The 20,069-nt window shown below is 37.6% G+C and overlaps 1 protein-coding gene across 15 annotated transcripts in view; it reads left to right on the forward strand.

Annotated features, from left to right (window-relative positions):
* The window catches only part of atat1 (alpha tubulin acetyltransferase 1), a 46,502-nt gene that overhangs the window by 18,422 nt on the left and 8,011 nt on the right, over positions 1-20,069 (forward strand). For 6 of the 15 annotated variants that reach the window (XR_009807816.1, XR_009807815.1, XM_061908321.1 and 3 more), the window contains 3 exons: positions 2,895-2,969; positions 5,202-5,409; positions 16,680-16,765. Coding sequence is in view for 13 of the 15 variants with exons in the window: in XM_061908321.1 (XP_061764305.1) it covers positions 2,895-2,969; positions 5,202-5,409; positions 16,680-16,765 (369 nt within the window). In the remaining 2 variants the exon portion in view is untranslated. Of the gene's footprint in view, positions 1-2,894; positions 2,970-5,201; positions 5,410-15,785; positions 15,972-16,679; positions 16,766-20,069 lie in introns of those variants that run through there. The other 9 variants (XM_061908323.1, XM_061908322.1, XM_061908325.1 and 6 more) reach the window with 4 other exon arrangements.

Below are 20,069 nucleotides of genomic sequence, written 5' to 3' on the forward strand. Positions count from 1 at the left end.
TTCCAACTCAAAAAGACTTTCTTGGAAATGGCCTTACTAACCTTGACAATTGCAGGCACTCTTAATAATTTTTTTAAAAAGGGTCATATGATTTTTTTTTAACATTTAAAACACTTCCTTGTGGTATACAAAATGTAATGGTGGTGCTTTGGTCAAAATATTACACAGATTTTGTTTTACGGACCGTCTTCAAGTTGCTTTTGACTGTCTCTAAAATGCACGGTTTTGTGGGTGGTCTTATTTACATGCAGAAGCCCTCCTCCAGACCAAGCCCTCCTATCACTGCATTGACACCTCGCCCGCCATCTTGTAGTTTTTAGCACTTCCATATCAGGTCTACTGACAAATATAAGATAAAACTATACACATTTAATTAAAAATGGCAATAGCGGAGGATGCATGTGCTTGTTAGAATCAAAATAAGAGAAGAGAGAAAAAATTAGGTACTTATTGACTACAAATGTGTACTACAATTAAATAGAAATGGCGAATTCGCCTAAAGTTGTTTGGGCAAACCTCTACGGAGATATTCAGTGACATACACTAACTGTGGCAAAATGTGTCACAATCACCTCAAATTCCACATTGGAAAAATGCCTCTCTTAAAAAGAGTAAAACAAAATAGTGCAATTTATTTTTGCTTGTAATGAGCAGAAAAGAAATTGGCCAATGGAATTTCAAGTAAAAATTGTCTTGTTAAGATTTCTTGAAATAAGACATTAAATTCAAGCTTTAAAATCTCAAAGGGGAACTGCACTTTTTTTGGAATTTTGCCTATCGTTCATAATCATTATGAAAGAAATGATTACGTATTGTTTATTAAATTTTTTTTGCATTTTAAATATTAAATATTTGCGATCAACAGTACTCTTACAATGAAGCCATTGGGAGTTGCTTTATTCTGCCTATAAAGCCCTTTAAAAAACATACAAACACCTCCATTAAGGTTTTATATACATTATGTAAGTATATTTGTAATGAAGTAACAAGCACGTTTATAATAACATTTAATATTTACGTGTTTTGCTCATTTTAAGCATACGCGGCACATAATGTTAACGCATTACAACGTTCACATTTTTGGGGTACGAAATGATATGCTCCTTATTGTCATTGCAGAAGTACAACGAAATTAAAATTTTCACCCCAAACCTATTCAATATTAGACAAACAAACATTGTAGATAGAACATGAACTGTGATGGGTAGCCAGTTAAAGGCAACCCGTTAAACGTGGGAAAAGGGTAGATGATGGGAAAAGATGAGTTAAAAAAAAAAAAATCGATCTCAGTCAATCTCATGGCCGAGAAATAAAACTTGTACTCCAAACTCCAATCACTTGTGGCATCTTTAAGATACCTGTAATGGCAGCCAGCATCTTCCAATTTGTCTATGCAGTTCAACGCTCACTCCAATTAGTAGATGTCCTGTTATCATGATTCCGAATAGGTAGATATTGTCAGAGGTCCTCTACTGAAAGGGTCGCCAGGCACTCCAAAGAGCTCGTTATGTGCCCAGCAACAACTGTTCTTCTAGACACACAGGTTCACCTGAACTCGAGATTTTGTCAATTTTCTTTAGAGGCCAGTTGATAAATTCCATTTTTTAGAATTGGAGTGCAGTGCAAAAAGAGGCAACAAGAAAGTTAAGACAAGATACAACAAAGAAGCAAGCAAGGCGGACACAGAGAACAGAGGGAGTGCGGCTGTCTTTGCCAAAAGCTAAGAGATATTATTTTTTACACTAAAAAAATTGTTTCTACTTACTGCAGAATTGATGTGAGCCAACAAACATTATAAAATGTAAGTTACTGTCCAAGGTCTGCTGTCATTAGGATGCTGACAGCTAAGATGTTCATATATTCCCATTACGATGAAGAATGACTCGTATTCCTTGCAAAGAAGAGGAGTTTAAAACCAAGCGTCTTTTTGTGTCGTTCCCGCCATGTCCGGGTCTAAATGGGTGTCTGAGTGGACCAACATGTCAGAGTATGTCCTCATTTTCTACTATCTCGGTGAGAGGTACGATTTTATGATCTTGAAAAAAGTTTGACGAGCAAGGAAACGAGAGCAGCTGATCAGTTGATGTTCTCAACATTGGCACGCAAGCTCGTGATCACCACATCGCTATAGTTTGTCTGCGTCATGCTTATACTCACAATATTTTGGATGATTTTATTGGGTTTTTTGGGCAGAATAGAGGACCTCCCATAGGCTCTGCTGTAAGTGGACTTTTATTTTACTTTATTAAAAAAAAAAAATACATCCCTTGTCGTGTCTTTCATAATTATTTTGAATGATAGGCAAAATTCCCAAAAAAATGGCACTTCCCTTTATAAGTGAGCTTGAAATTAGCAATTAAAAACGTATTAGTTATACCTATACATATTGTGAAGTGTTGTCGTCTAACAAACTTAGGATGCTCAAAAGTAATATTTTTTTCCTTCAAAAGATCTATAGCCTAAAGACAAGCTCTTATGTGTCACTGAAAATTACTATTCAAGGGGTTGTGACTTGTATTAAGTTTGTTTAGATATTTTGACTCAAAATGAGAAGTACCAATGATTGTCACACACACTAGGTGTTACTTGGTGAGATTATGAGTTTTTCCAGTGCAAGCAAGGCAAAAATGTTTCATTAATATCTCCATCATGCATCCATGATTTGAATTCAAATTTTCGGAAGTTATAGGTATCCCAGATACACAAAAACAGGTGCCAACAGGTAAGGAAGGTTAATTGTGCATCATGTGATCCCTTAATGGTTGGTTCACCACCAGATACCTTTTGACCAACATTGCGTAGAAGTATAAGTAGCATGTTAGCCACTTTGTAGGACTCACACTTTCAGGCTGTATTCAGAATTGTTAAGTGTTTCAATGTATTCTCATTCACAGTGGTCCAGTTGAGAAAGGTTTCCCTAAGAAAGCCGGACGGCGAGATCAAACCTTACTCTTTAATGGAGAGAGACGGTAATATTTAGTAGTTATTACTTGACACGTTTTTGCTACTAGGTTCAGTTTTAGCTCTGGACTTGGCACAAGGAAATACATTGCAAAACAGTGGTACCTTGGTTTTCGTTAGTAATCCGTCCCAAATGGTCCAACTAAAACAAATTGTGCGTAAACAGAAGCAAGTATTCCCATAAGAAATAACGTAAATCCAATCAATCCTTTCCAGACACCCCAAATGTTAACACAAAATACATTTTATAAAGAATAATGATAGTTTTCCAAGCATACAAGTTTGCAAAGTACTGTACATCTAAATGACAAATTAACATTTAACATTCTCCTTTATTGAAGACTCATGTTACCAAAGACGGTGTTGAGAGGAGGGAGAGGAAAGGCATGCCATACTTCATACTTTGTTATGAGTACTTTATCGAATTAAATAGTGTTTCTCACCTTCATTTTGCAGTGGTACTGATTCACCAGCGCATACGATTCTTTGTTTAGACACTTAATTCCGTGAATAGGCAGGCAAGTGCTCTAGTTTGTTACGTATCATATTTGGCAAAAAACTTTCCTTGAAAGCCAAAGGTAAAAGAACATTTTTCAATTTGGATTTAATCATTATAATTGAGCTTTGAATTATCTATTCTTGCCTTCCTCAATTGCTAGAAATGGTATGTCATGGTCAAAATTCTGTAGTACCCTCCCCCTCTCCCTGACTGAGGTTGCCAGACTGGGCTACTCCAAGGAACTTTAAATTTCCACTGCCTCTTAGGAGTTGAGGTGCTGGGACCATAATAGCTAAATAGACAAGTGTGTTGTCAATAACAAATCTCTAACCAACACATTTTACACAAAATTTAGGCTATTTTCAGGAGAAGAATGTCATGTCTGCGTACAATATCAAAACCAATGGCAATCATATGGTTATTGTCAGTACTAAAACAAAACAAAAACTTAAACAAACTACAACCAACGCTAGCCATGGTTGTACTGGTGAAAAAGGGTAGAGCATGTTTAGCAGCCTAATTTACACCCAGAACTAAAGAGCAGACATTTTACCAAGGTATGCCTTTAGGCTACACAAACAAGTAATTATTTTATCATGTGATTTGGCTGTCTCCATATGGCATGATGACAGCCGTGCTAATGTTGGAACCCATATCCTCAGCGTATCAGCATATTGAGAACGAAATAGGCACTATCATTACCCATATCCTCATAGGTTTCGTTTGTCAAATATATTTTGCCCTGTCAGTTCGAATACACATCACCATACAGGCTAATGGGCATATATTTCCCCCGTTAGCCTATATGTCTGTGTCATTGACTGGGCTAGCATGCTAAGCATTATACTAGCACCATTACACTGAGCATTCGTTGCACAAACATGCTAGCTTTGTTAGACAAGATCCTAGACTGTATTGGACAATATAGTTCATGTACAAAATGTCCATTTCCATTTAATAAAGTAATAAGAATATGTAAATGCCTGACTTAGCTGTCAAGGAGGAAATTAGCAACTTTCTTCTCCGCCTTCAATTGTCTTCATCTTTCAAAGGCATTCCCGATACAAATCCTTGTTTTGCTCCTGGATTTGTCATGAATAAGTTGAGAATCGTAACGACGCCTTTTTAGATTTACTAAGGTCTGACATGTTTAGTAACTTTACCAGTGGCAGTAGCCAGACAAAGAGGGCGGTGCGTAACTGGCAACCTGAATGTGACACACTCACAGACTTTCTAATTGGTCAAACGGTGGAGGTCGGGACATCGAAATGAAAACAATATCAAGGCCGTAAATCTAATTTTGAAATGAGCATATCCCGGCTGAACTACTGTTATCAGTTATAGAGGTATTGGAAAAGCACATGATTTATTTCAAACCGGTATAGCTCGGTTGGTAGAGCGGCCGTGCCAGCAACTTGAGGGTTGCAGGTTCGATCCCCGCTTCTGCCATCCTAGTCACTGCCGTTATGTCCTTGGGCAAGACACTTTACCCACCTGCTCCCAGTGCCACCCACACTGTTTTAAATGTAACTTAGATATTGGGTTTCACTATGTAAAGCGCTTTGAGTCACTAGAGAAGAAGCGCTATATAAATATAATTCACTTCACTTATTTATCAGGGCCATTTGATGATGACTTGACGTGAAATTATTACATATGGCTCCTTTAACTCATGCTAGGTTAGTAATATGATTATTTGAATAATACCATCAAGTCTTAACGTAATACAATTCATCAACAGTGGTACGTCAGGAGCAGAGGACTCCTCCATGGCCGTTTGCTCCTCCTCACTCTCCCCAGCGGTCGGTATTCTCCCAGTACTCCCACAGTGTGGGATCGTCCCCCACCAGGGTGCCACCTCAAGCCCCCGCCGTGCCTGTCCCTGGGATAGACAGGGACCAGAACCCGCACTTTCCTCTCATCGAACGCTGCAGAGCAAGAAGCACCAGGTAAGCAAACTACTGCACAGGTCAACCGTGACGATTGTTTTTCGCATATGTGTGGTATTCTAATGTGTTTTTTCTTTTTTACAATCATAAAATAATTTGAAACAGGCATTTAATAGATGTAAAACCAAATATTAAAATGTAGTCTAATTCGTTAGACTAAAGGAACAAAATACAAAACATAAACATCCTTGGAAGTAATGATTTTGAAATAAAACATAAGAAACCTGCAAACATTTAACAGGTAATTCTGCAATAATTAAAATGTCAAATGTAAAAAAAAGTTTTTTTTATTAAATATGAAATTATATAACAGTTTAGAACAGATGTGTCAACACTTTCCAATGAGTGCTTCAAAATAAGTTTTGAAGGATGTGGGTTCACTTTGATACATTTTGTATTTACTTTTTCACCTATGATATACCTCATCACGCGCCCTAAAATGTGGTGCTGGCAACATTATATGGGGATGAAAATAAGGAGATTTTTTTAAATGAACAATGTATTAACTAAAACTAAATATATATATTAAGTGAAGTGAAATATATTTACTGGTATATGATGACTCAAAAGTGCTTTACATAGTGGAACCTCTACATCTCTAAGTTATATTTAAACAAACCTGGAACGCTGAAGTTGCTGTACCAACGGAGCAATGCTACCCCAAACACATGAACGCACACAAAAGCTCAGAAAAGTGTTACTGGTAACAGTTTAAATGTTAAAGATACCCATCCCTAGTCCAGATGTGCCATCCTAATTTAGACATACCCATGCAGACTCAGAGGGGGAATACTTATGTCAGGGGTGTCCAAAGTGCGACCCAGGGGCCATTTGCGGCCCACAGACAGAGTTTTAATGATCCGTAGCATATTGTTGGAAAAAAAATAACAGTGAATATGTAGGAAAAAGAGGAAGAAATCTGAAGGTCTAAAACCAGTAATTAATAACAATATATTTAGTCATTTATAATGCAATGTCTTAATTAAATATATATATAATATCTGTTTTTAGCTTTTTTTTTTTTTTTTAAACATCAAAATTGGCTATCATATACAGTCATTGCCAAAAATATTGGCATCCCTGCACTTCTGTTAGATAATGCACCACTTTTCCCAGAAAATTGTTGAAATTACAAATGCTTTGGTATTCACATGTTTATTTATTTTGTTTGCATTGGAACAAAAAAAACAACAACAAAAAAGCCAAATCTGTTATTATTTTACCCTGAACTCCAAAAATAGACTGGAAAAAATTATAGGCTCCCTCAACTTAATGTTATGCAGCACACCCTTTGGAAAAAAATAACTGAAATCAATCGCTTCCTGTAACCATCAATGAGTTACTTACACCATGCTACTGGAATTTTGGACCACTCTTCTTTTGAAGGGGCCTTTTCCCAACTGCTGTGCTTAGATCTCTCCACAGATGTTCGATAGGATTTAGATCTGCACTCATTGATGGCCACTTCAGAACTCTCCACCGCTTTGTCTAAAGCCATTTTTGTGTGCTGTTTGAAGTATGCTTTGGGTCGTTGGATCGAAGTTTTTTACCCACAATTCTTTGTTGTTCTCTTCTGTCCACGTACAGGGAGGTTAGCTACAGTGCCATGGGCTTTAAACTTCTTGATGACATTGCGCACAGTAAACGCGGGAATATTTAGATCTCTGGAGATGGACTTGTTGCCTTGAGATTGTCCATGCTTTTCCACAATCTTGGTTCTCAAATCTTCTGAGAGTTATTTGCTCTTCTTTCTTTTCTCCATGCTCAATGTGGTACACACAACACAAAGGTTGAGTCAATGTTTCTCCATTTTAACTGGCTGCAAGTGTGATTTCTATATTGCCAGCACCTGTTACTTGCTACAGGTGAGTTTAATTACAAATTAATATAGCATGCTTAGAATACAACTATTTCTTACAATTCTGAAAAGGTGCCAATCATTGTATCCAGTCCATTTTTGGAGTTCTGTGTAAAATAATATAAGATTTGGCTTTTTTTGTGTGTCCATTTATTTTTAACCCACAAGTTTTAAACTTCGCAAGTTAGATTTGTTAGGCTGCATGCTAGTATACTCACCAATCCATGTGTAGCATACGTTTAAACAAGTGGTGCTTGAGAAATATTTACTTGCAGTCCAAGAACTCCATTCATCCATTTTTACAGGGTACGGATAAACTGGAGCCTTTCACAGCTAACTTTAAGCAAGTGGCAGGGAACTGTACACCCTCACTGTACATGATCACAGGTGTCAAAACCAAGGCGCAGTGGCCAGATCTGGATCATTTTATATGACCCTCGAAAGCCTGGAAATAATATGCGTCAATTAATTATTTTATTTTTTCTTACGAAATGTATTTGTTCTTTCTAATACAGCAGAACAAAATACATGTACTCCATGCAATTGCATATCTTTTAAACTTTGATTATCTCTTTTGTCAAAGTAAAATAAATACTTAAATCCATTGTTCTCAAACTGTATTACGTGGGCACCAGCTAGTGGTACGCTTAATAATCACTTGACCATCATTGGAAACAAATTTGACACCGGGCTATAGACAAACAACCATAACAAACTCACATTTATACCTATAATCACCCAGTGGGGATCCATTATTGACATCCATCCATTTCCTACCGCTTATACCCTTTGGGGTCCATCATTGAAACTTTAATCCAATTGCCATTTAACATGAACTATTTTTTTTCTTCCCCTTGTATGGTCTAAACTAGATGAAGTATTTACAGTACCAATGTATTTGATAGCATATTTTCTAAGGCTGCGAATCTTTGGGTGTCCCACGATTCCATTCAATATCAATTCTTGGGGCCGTGATTTGATTATATATCTTTTTTTTTTCGATTTTAACGCAATTCTCGATTCAAAAACTATATTTTTCCGATTCAAAACGATTCTGTATTCATTCAATACATAGGATTTCAGCAGGATCTACCCCAGTCTGCTGACATGCTAGCAGGGTAGTAGATTGTTTTAAAAAAACTTTTATAATTGTAAAGGACAATGTTTTATCAACTGATTGCAATAATCAAAATTTGTTTTAACTATTAAACGAACCAAAAATATGACTTTTTTTATCTTTGTGAAAACATTGGACGCAGTGTGTTGTCAAGCTTATGAGATTCGATGCAAGTGTAAGCCACCGTGACACTATAGTTCTTCTTTTCAATTTTTATAAATGTCTAATGATCATTTCAATGAGGGATTTTTAATCACTGCTATGCTGAAATTATAACTAACATTGATACTGTTGTTGATAATATTAATTTTTGTTTCACTACTTTAGGTTTGTTCTGGGTCGTGTTGGTGGGGTCTTTAATTGCTCTCTTTATTGCAGTTCTGAGTGTTGCTGGGTAAGGTTTGGTTTTGGAATTGGATTGCATTGTTATGGTATTGCTGTGTATTGGTTTGTTGGATTGATAAAAAAAATAAAATCAAAAAATCAAATTGTTTTATTTTAAAAATGAGAATCGATTCTGAATCGCACAACGTGAGAATTGCGATTCCTATTCGAATCGATTTTTTTCCCACATCCCTAATTCTATGCACACATTGATCAACTGGTGTGTCATCCACTTTCAACAAAAAGATGCCTTATGGAAAAAATAGGAGGTCATCACTGCAAGTGCAAACTACCGTATAGACATACCGATATATCCAGACATTATTTCAGTAAAGTAAATTTATCTTGCTAACAAAAAAACAAACACATTTTTAAATAGATTCTTCTTGTCTGTCAGAAGGGTCTTTAGTCATTAGGTATCCAAAATACACATGTGGGTCTAAAAGTAAGTAAAACTATTGTATTTGATGTTGTTCTTATCAGGGACTCTTAATACTCCCTAACATTTCAATACAGTCACACAACAGTAAATTATTTCATCATGAATATTTACAACATAGCATGTCTGCCTCACGGTCAGGAGTTCCACAATCCAATATCTCTTGGAACATTTATGTGAGTTAACATGTTACCCCAATGCTTGCATTTTTTTTTTCTCTGGTGACTCCCCAAAAAAGGTGTGTTAGGTTACTGTAAATGGGGACTTTTAGTTGCAGCTGTAAATAGAAAAACAAGTGTCAATGTGAATTGTTGTTTGTCAATGGCTGTCACTCAATTTGCACGCTTCTGCACTTACTATCAATCAATCAATCAATGTTTACTTATATAGCCCTAAATCACTAGTGTCTCAAAGGGCTGCACAAACCACAACACAAACCACTACGACATCCTCGGTAGGCTAAAAGCCTTTTGAGTATCTAAAAGTAAAAGTATGTCAAATGCAGTGAAGTCAGTATCCGGATGTTGCACTTACAATGGCCTAAGTGGTGAGTGTGTACTGATGGAGACTTAATGCCTTTAATAATCGCCGTCTTGACTAAATAAAGGAGACTTTGGTAGAAACTTAATATAATGGTGACTGAGGAGCAACCTGTAGCGCTGTAAAGTAGGGAACAGAAGAACCATTAGTGGGTAAATATTAGGATTATTATTTCTCGTAAGTACGCAACAACAATAATCGATTTGTTGTTGACGTTTGTTTTGTCAGATTCGCGTACATTCTTCGCCCCGGGGGCCACATCCGGCCCTTTGTGCGTCCCTGTCCGGCCCGCGTGGGGCCAATCATCCATCCATCCATTTTCTACCGCTTATTCCCTTTTGGGGTCGCGGGGGGCGCTGGCGCCTATCTCAGCTACAATCGGGCGGAAGGCGGGGTACACCCTGGACAAGTCGCCACCTCATCGCAGGGCCAACACAGATAGACAGACAACATTCACACTCACATTCACACACTAGGGCCAATTTAGTGTTGCCAATCAACCTATCCCCAGGTGCATGTCTTTGGAAGTGGGAGGAAGCCGGAGTACCCGGAGGGAACCCACGCATTCACGGGGAGAACATGCAAACTCCACACAGAAAGATCCCGAGCCTGGATTTGAACCCAGGACTGCAGGACCTTCGTATACATTTTAAAAAGTATCTATGTCGAGTGTGAAATACAACGGTGCTACTTTTGTTTAGAAAAGAGTTATTTGTATTACTTCCGTGTGGACGTATGCTCGTGCGCGATTGTGAGTGAATGTGAACAGCGGCAATCGCAATTTACAAAATAAATTCAAAAAACATCTATGTCGTGCGTACAGTACAACTGTGCTGTTTTTTTTTTAAGTGTTATTTATGGGCGTACGTTTGTGTGTAACCTTTGAGTGAAGGTGCACAGCGACAAGTGATGCCCGGTTATCACTGAGATGTCAGCTCACGCTAAAAAAAAATAGTTGATGACGAATGCAGTGTTTTCAACAAGATATGGACTGCCAAGTATTTCTTTCCAGAGATGAAAGGTAAAGCCGTGTGCTTAATTTGTGGTACACAGGTTGCTGTGTTTAAAGAATATAATTTGAATCTCCACTACAGGACGAAGCAGGGGGAAAAATACCGGAATCTGTCTGATGAAGAGCGCCCAATGGAGGCTGATGTGCTTATTTTAAAACTGCAAACCCAACAAGGACTTTTTGCCAAATTTCACATTCCTTGATATGCAGCCGTCAAGACAAGTTTCGTAATTTCTCACAAAATCGCCAGAAAAAGTAAGGCGTTTTCTGACGGATAATTTATTAAGGCGTGCTTATTGGACTCTGCCTGGAGAAGAGGGGAGCATTTGAGAACATGTTACTCTCCCGACGCACTGTAACGAGGCGGGTTAGAAGTTAAAATTAAAGTACCAATGATAGTCACACACACACTAAGTGTGGCTAAATTTGTCCAGACCATCGCTGGAAACTTGGAGCTTCAGCTGAAGAACAGAACGACCGACTTTGACTGTTTTTTGCTGGCTTTGGATGAGAGCTGCGATGTACGTGACACCGCCCAGCTGCTCATCTTCTTAAGTGGGGTAACTGCAGACTTTCAAATCACGGAGTAGCTGGCAGCCATGCAGTAAATTAAAGAGATAACCACAGGTAATGACTTGTTCACATAGGTAAATGCGTGTTTGGACATGTTAGGACTGAAATGGGACAAGCTGGCAGGTGTGACCACAGATGGTTGTCCAAATCTGACGGGGAAAAATGTTGGACTTTTAAGAAGATGCAAGATAAAGTGACAGAAATTTACATTTTTGCATTGTTTTATACATCAGGAAGTATTGTGTAAGACAGTGTTAAAAATAAAACCATCAAAAGGAATCTGCTTTAGTATAAAGTTAAGTTAGGTTAAATGAAATTATTATTGTTATTATTATTATTTATCATACGGTATATCAAAAATAATTTGAGCAAAATTTAATTGAAATATTGTCGGTGCGGCCCTCCAGCAGTGCTCGGGTTGCTCATGCGGCCTCCGGTAAAAATTAATTGCGCACCCCGGTACACAGTATAGAGTACTTACACAGGTGTACTAGCAGAAGGGTTCCATTGGAGAGACAGTCATTGACACTATTACACGGTCAAACTTAACACCCTTAGGAACTCTGTCTGCTCAGTGTACAGTCATGGCCCAAAAAATTGACACCCCTGTATTTCTGTCAGAGAATGCATCACTTCGCTCAGAAAACTGTTTAAATTGCAAATGCTTTGTTATTCACATGTTTATTTATTTTGTTTGCCTTGCAACAACAACAAAAAACACCCATCCATCCATCCCAATCATCCATCCATTTTCTACCGCTTATTCCCCTTTCGGGGTCGCGGGGGGCGCTGGCGCCTATCTCAGCTACAATCGGGCGGAAGGCAGGGTACACCCTGGACAAGTCGCCACCTCATCACAGGGCCAACACAGATAGACAGACAACATTCACACTCACATTCACACACTAGGGCCAATTTAGTGTTGCCAATCAACCTATCCCCAGGTGCATGTCTTTGGAGGTGGGAGGAAGCCGGAGTACCCGGAGGGAACCCACACATTCACGGGGAGAACATGCAAACTCCACACAGAAAGATCCCGAGCCTGGATTTGAACCCAGGACTGCAGGAACTTCGTATTGTTAGGCAGACACACTAACCCCTCTGCCACTGTGAAGCCCCCAAAAAAATAAATCTGGTATTATTTTACACAGAACTCCAAAAATGGACTGAACAAAATTATTGGCACATTTTCAAAATTGTAAGAAATAGTTTAATTCTAAGTTAGTTAAACTAACCTGTAGCAAGTAACATATGGTGGCAATATAGAAATCACACTTGCAGCCAGTTAAAATGGAGAAAAGTTGGCCTCACCTTTTGTGCTGTGTGTACCTCACTGAGCTTGGGAAAAAGAAAGAAGAGCAAAGAACTCTCAGAAGATTTGAGAACTAAAATTGTGGAAAAGCATGGACAATCTCAAGGCTACGAGTCCATTTCCAGAGATCTAAATGTTCCTGTGTAAATAACTGCACAATGACATCAAGGAGTATAAATTCCATGGCAGTGTAGCTAACCTTCCTGGACATGGACGGAAGAAAGAAATTGATGAAAGACTGCAACAAAGGATTGTTAGAATTTTGCATAAAAAACCTTGATGCACTTCCAAACAAATTCAAGCTGACCTGCAGACACAGGGTGGTGCAACAGTGTCCGCTTGCACTATCCATCGCCATCATAATGAAAAGGGACGGTATGGTAGGAGACCCAGGAGGACACAGAGACATAAAAAAGCAAGACTGGAGTTTGCAAAAACTTAACTAAAGAAGCCAAAATCCTTCTGGGAGAACGTCTTATGGACAGATGAGACTAAAATGGAGCTTTTTGGTAAAGCACATCATCACACTGTTCACAGAAAACAAAATTAGGCCTTCAAATAAAAACACCATCCTTACAGTCAAACATGGTGGAGGTTCACTGATGTTTTAGGGTTACTTTGTTGCTTTTGGTACCAGATGGCTTGACTATGTGCATGCCATCATGAAAACTGAGGACTAACGTAGGGCCCGGTGTCAGAAAGCTGGGTCTCCGTCATAGGTTATGAGTCTTCTAGCAGGACAACGAACCAAAGCATACTTCAAAAAGCACACAAAAATGGCTTAAGACAAGGCGCTTGAGAGTTCTAAAGTGGCCATCAATGAGTCCAAATCTCAATCCTATCGAACATCTGTGAATAAATCTAAAAACAGCAGTTGAGTGAAGGCACCCTTCAAATCTGAGAGACCTGAAGCAGTTTGCAAAAGAAGAGTGGTCCAAATATCCAGTAGCAAGGTGTAAGAAACTCATTGATGGTTACAGGAAGCGATTGATTTTAGTTATTTTTTCCAGAGGGTGTGCAACCAAATATTAAGTTGAGGGTGCCAATAATTTTTTCCAGTCCGGGGGACGGCGTGGCGAAGTTGATAAAGTGGCTGTGCCAGCAATCTGAGGGTTACTGGTTCAATCCCCACCTTCTACCATCCTAGTCACGTCCGTTGTGTCCTTTGTCAAGACACTTCACCCTTGTTCCTGATGGGTCCTGGTGAGCGCCTTGCATGGCAGCTCCCGCCATCAGTATGTGAATGTGTGCGTGAATGGGCGAATGTGGAAATACTGTCAAAGCGCTTTGGGCTCCTTTTAAAAGGGGTAGAAATGCGCTATACAAGTACAATCCATTTACCATTTTGGAGTTCCGTGTAAAATATCAGATTTGGCTTTTTTTTGGTTCCGATGCAAACAAAAGAAATAAACATGTGAATACCAAAGCATTTGTCATTTCAACATTTTTCTGGCAGAGGTGGTGCATTATCTGACAAATGCAGGGGTGGCAATATGTTTGGCCATGACTGTATACAGTAAAACTATTCAACTGTACTGACAGAGGTATTCATTTGAGCTGTAGCTAATATGTGCCCAGCAGAGTGCAAATTACTGACCACTAGTCCAAAGCCCTCCTCTCATTGGCCTTGTGGTTAGAGTGTACGCCCTGAGATCGGTAGGTCGTGAGTTCAAACCCCGGCCGAGTCATACCAAAGACTATAAAAATGGGACCCAGCATCAAGGGTTGGAATTGGGGGTTATACCACCAAAATGATTCCTGAACTCGGCCACCGCTGCTGCTCACTGTTCACCTCACCTCACAGGGGGTGGAACAAGGAGATGGGTCAAATGCAGAGAGTAATTTTGCCTCACCTACTGTTAGTGTGACTATCAGTGGTACTTTAACTTTAAAGTGTTCCTGCCTCTTGCTTGAAGTCAACTACCGTACCTTAATCTTGTTATATGCAAATATAATGACAATAAAGTCCATTCTATTCTATTCTATTCTAACTATAATAGGCACCAGCTCAACTGCAACAATAATGAGAACAAGCAGTATAGAAAATAATTGGACGGATGGTTGGATTAGCGTTGTAGCACATTAATGGTCTACAGTTTACTCTAGACTAGGGCAACAGTTTACTCTAGACTAGGGTCTTCATTGTTTTCCAAGCCAAGGCTCCTGAACTTGATGGGAAGATGAAGCGGGGACCCCCTATTTATATATCCTGTCTGAAATCAGGTTTTTAACAAGACTGGTCCTAAGGTAGCTAGCTTGTTATTATGCAATACTAAAATATTCAAATAATACACTATAGCGCCGTTATTTGCTAACTGGTGCTGCCAATCAATAGCTAAAAACTATTGCAGCTAATCGCTAACTGGCGACTAGTACTCTAATCGCTAGCTGAAAACCAGCATTGTTAATTGCTAGCTAAAAATTAGCGCTGCTAATTGCAACCTGGAAACTAGCACTGCTAATTGCTAGCTCTCTTATCTGCTCACCAGAATGTTATTAATTATTAATATTTTTATTTTAAACCTGCAAGATATAGTGAGTAGGGTGGCTATGCCAATGCCAACTATAAACTACACTACAGTGTGTTCAATGTGCTCAATGTAAATGTGTATTTAAAGACAAAATATTATGGAAAATTGTAGAGTAATATTTTTTTTAAACCAAAAATTTCACAAACTCTCCCAGCAGTACATCTGCAAACCCCCCAGGTGTCACAAACCTCTGCTCTAGACTAATCCCCTAATTGTATTTAGTTACATTCTATGAGTCAAGGTTTTATCAGATTCTCAAATTAAGATGTTTGAATTGGGCGCACCTATGTGGCGTTATTAAATGGTCTTTTTATTATTATTATTTATTGTAATGCTCCTTCCATCAGCAGTTATATTGGTACTCTGAGAGTAATATACATTGACGAAGAAATGCCTCATCTCTTTTTGAAACCAATACATAGCGAGTGTCTTCTCCTTATTTGTTTGTCCAATACACTTCTTTCTGTAACTCAGTCGCTTTCTCTTTTTCTCCACTTCATTTATCTGTTCACCCATCCTTTCAATCTATTTTCTTTTCAATTTTCCTTCCTGATTTATTCACTGTATCATGTTTGTACAATGATCATTATATGATTATAATGATGACTAGTCGCCTTAATAGATCTGAACTGGGCTTCAATTGACCATATTCTAACTGGCACTGTTGTCTCATAAAAATAAATGGTGCTCTGTCTTGATAGACTTGCCATGTTTGTACGACACAGAGGAGGAGACTGTGCTGGCATTTGAATAGTTATTTTACTTGCATAAAATCTCATTTGCCCTTATAAAAGAACATCGTTGTTATTTGGCCAGCTAAAAGAGATCTGTTGTGCCTATTTTCTTGGCATTGAACTTGCTTCCACAAAACTGTATACAGTATGAATTAAGATGCTTCTATTGCAGTTTGTATGTGCCATCCCCATCTCATGCTGTCATGTTTGATCCTTAGTTCTGCTTTGTGATATTTATTGCATACACTCAACAACAAAAACTTGACGCACGAGTTTGGGTTTTCCTCCCATCTTTCATGATCTGACCTCAAATATTGAAATGTTTTATAGGTACACAAACCAGCCACTTGAACAGCTCTTTCAAAAACCTGTATTTTTACAAAAACAAACTGTCTCAGAGAAGCTCATGTGCATGCTCACCGTACACATTGGGGCCTCGACCTGACTGCAGTTTGTCTTTGTAACCAACTTGAGTGGACACTTGCTCACATTCAATAGCGTCTGGCGCTTTGCAGACGTGTTCTCTTCACTGATGAATCCCAAGTTTCCCTAATTGTTTAACATATGATTTAGATATTTGATTCAGATAATAAATGATGGAGGAAAAAACAAAAGTGTTGCATTTTTATGTTGAGGGTATTTCATGCTTTGTTAAATTTTTGTTTTTGTTTTTGTTTGCATTTTCCTCTCCCCTCATGATTCCTTTTCCCTCTCCATTGGGCCCCACTTTTTTTTCCTTCTCATCCTCCTTGCTGGCCTTTCTCTGATAGCCAACGAGGCCAAGTTGCCAGAGGTGATCTGCACAGTCGCTACATGGACATGAAATCTTTAGGAAAGCGGGCAACACCTTTGTCAGGTAAAATTATTTGACCATGTACTGGGCTAATTTTTTGGATCAGGAAAGAAGAAAACAGAATCTATTAGTGTTTTCTACAGAACGGCAATCTATTTGGTGGGGGGGCATTGCCAAGATATCAAGATTACATCATATGATTTGCTTAATTGGCAACGTACGTATGTTTTGTTTTTTGTTTTTAACTAATCTTGAGTAATTAGGTTTATGGGCAAAAAATCTAAGGGCATATAGTACAACTTTTAATTGATAGTGTTCTCATAATGTCTTTAAATAGTAGTTTGATTTATAGGTTTTTCACTTTTGTCAAAACGTTGTCACCCGCAACTTTCTTTGGTCCCATGATGAGTTTTTTTGCAGTCGTATACAATAAAATAAGTAGAGTCACTGGTGGGATTATTTTTCCACTGGAATAACATGCTGTTAAAACTAGCAAATTGTTTAGTTTGTTACGCGCAAAGTTTGGCAATACAATAACTAGGACGGCAAATTTTGGGTGAAAAGTCTCAGAAAAGTGGGGTGTACAAAACTGCAGTTCCACTTAATATGGTATATTTCACAATTGTGTTATCATGACACAATCCTTATTGTTGGCAAAAGGTTGTAACATGGTCCATCAGTAAATTCCACACTTATGTCTGTCGAGAAGATTAAGATCCACATTATTGATAATATTTTTACTAATAATTTTGATGATAATACCACAAGTGGCCTGCTAATATCTGACGTAAGTGATCATCTGCCAGTTTTCATATTCTATGACGGAAACTACAAGAAGAGGAACATGGTTTGATTTGAATGATTGATTGAGAAGTGTATTGACATTTTAAAGAATTTGATCCATGTACAAACAGTTGGCACAAACAGCCAAAAGGCTTCTTTCCATTATGGTCCATGACAAAAAAAAAAAGACTTTTCGAAGAATATGTACAGAACAATGTATGACACCTCTCAAAAATGATCTGAGAAAACAGAGTTGGGACAATGTCTGCATTGAAAATGATGTAGATGATGCGTATGGTATTTTTAAAAAAATACCATCGAGATGCTGTATGACAAATACTGTCCAGTGAAACAACTTAGTAAGAAGGAAAATGAAAATAATCAACCATGGCTGACCAATGGACTGAGAAATGTTTGCAAAAAGAAGAATACACTATGTAGAACATTTATACCACATAGATCTACAAAAGCAGAAAAAGTACAAAACGTAAAATAATAAGCTAACTGGCATACTACGAACATGTAGAAAAGAATATCACAGTCAATTATTGGACCAGAGCAAAAACAATATGAGAGCAATGTGGGGCATCCTGAATAGCATGATTAAAAATGATGCTAAAAAGGACTAACCTAAGTATTTTTTAGATAGAAAGGTAAAAAATTACAATATGAACAAAGTAGTTGAAACTGTCAATAAGTACTTTGTGAACATTGGACCAAATCTGGAGGAAAAGATTCCAGATCCTGAGTCAGTTGAGGTCTTGAATGACACCATAGATCGAAACCCCAACTCTATGTTCTAGAAAAAGTGGCAAAACGAGGAAATAATCAATATTGTGAAACAAGATAAATCCAAGACCTCAACTGATTGCACCAAAATTGATATGAAATTGATAAAAAAGGTTATTGAAAAGATTTTAGGACCTTTAACATATATCAGCAACCTATCATTTCAAAAAGATAAAATTAAAATTGCAAAAATCATACCGATTTATAAGACTGAAGACAAACACCCGTTTAAAAACTACAGACATGTTTCTTTACTTCCACAAATTTCTAAAATCTTTGAAAAACTGTTTTAACAACAGATTTTACAAATTCATAAATAAAAACAAAACACTCACAGACAACCAATACGGATACAGAGCCAACATCTCAACATCAATGGGATTAATCGAAATAAGGGAAGAGACAACACATGCACTAGATAGTAATAAATGGGCTGTAGCAGTGTTTATGGATTTAACCAAAACTTTTAACACAATTAATCATAGCGTCTTAATAAACAAATTAGAAAGGTATGGCATGAGAGGCTTGGTCTTGAATTGGATAAGAAGCTACTTAACCAACAGGAATCAATACGTGAAGATAGGCGAACACACTTCCACAGAGCTAAAAATATCTTGTGGCGTACCTCAGGGATCAATACCCAGACCAAAATTGTTCAATCTCTATATAAATGACATTTGTAAAGTTGCAAAGGACTTTAAGTTAGTATTATTTGCAGATGATAGAATGGCATTTTGTTCAGGAGAGAACACACAGAAGATAATACAAATAACAGAAGAAATTAACAAATTAAAAAGATGATTTGACAAACACAGACTATCTTTGAATCTCAGCAAAACTAAAAATAAAACTATTTGGTAAAAGTAGAAGGGAAAGTCAAACACAAATACAGAGAGTAAATATTGAAAGGGTAAAAGAAAACACAATTTTGGTGTAATAATAGATGATAAAAATTAATTGGAAAGCTCATGTGAAAATTTTACAACTTAAAGTAGCAAGAAACACATTCAGTAATGAATAAAACAAAACATGTTCTAGACCAAAAATCACTTCATTTTCATAAAATGATTCCTGGGCGCAGCCACCGTTGCTGCTCACTGCTCCCCTCACCTGCCAGCTGGTGAGGGTGATGGGTCAAATGCAGAGGATAATCTCACCACACTTAGTGTGTGTGTGAAATTCATTGGTACTTAAACTTAACTTTAACTGCTCTCTAGTGTTACCATATCTAAATTATGCAGAAATATGGGGAAACAACTGCAAAAGTGCGCTTCATTTACTAAATGTGTTACAAAAATCATCAATTAGAACAATACATAATGTTGGATGTAGAAAACATACAAACCCGTTATTTATTAAATCACAATTATTGAAATTCACCGATTTAGTGCATTTGCAAACAGCTAAAATGATGTATAAAGCAAACTATAACCTGCTACCCGAGAATGTACAACAATTGTTCTAAACAAAAGAGGAGTAATATAACCTTAGAGGAAAATGTAACTTAAAACATTTGTATGCGCATACAAAGAAATAAAAAAAAAGCACCAACATTATTCAGTTTAAGAGAGTATTCACCAAGTACACAGAACAAAAATTATGATGAACATCTTGAACACCTTTTTTTTTAATTGAGACAAATATTATTTATGTATTTAATATTTGTATGCTTATTATCGTATATTATTTATTTAATATTTATTTGTTCACTGTTCTGTTACAGAGAACAAGGAAATTGGATAAAATTGCTTTGGTATGAAAACGGGTAGGATTAAATAAGCTGTGCTTCTTCCTA

Source organism: Nerophis ophidion, linkage group LG08, assembly GCF_033978795.1.
Source record: "Nerophis ophidion isolate RoL-2023_Sa linkage group LG08, RoL_Noph_v1.0, whole genome shotgun sequence".
NCBI lineage: Eukaryota > Metazoa > Chordata > Actinopteri > Syngnathiformes > Syngnathidae > Nerophis > Nerophis ophidion.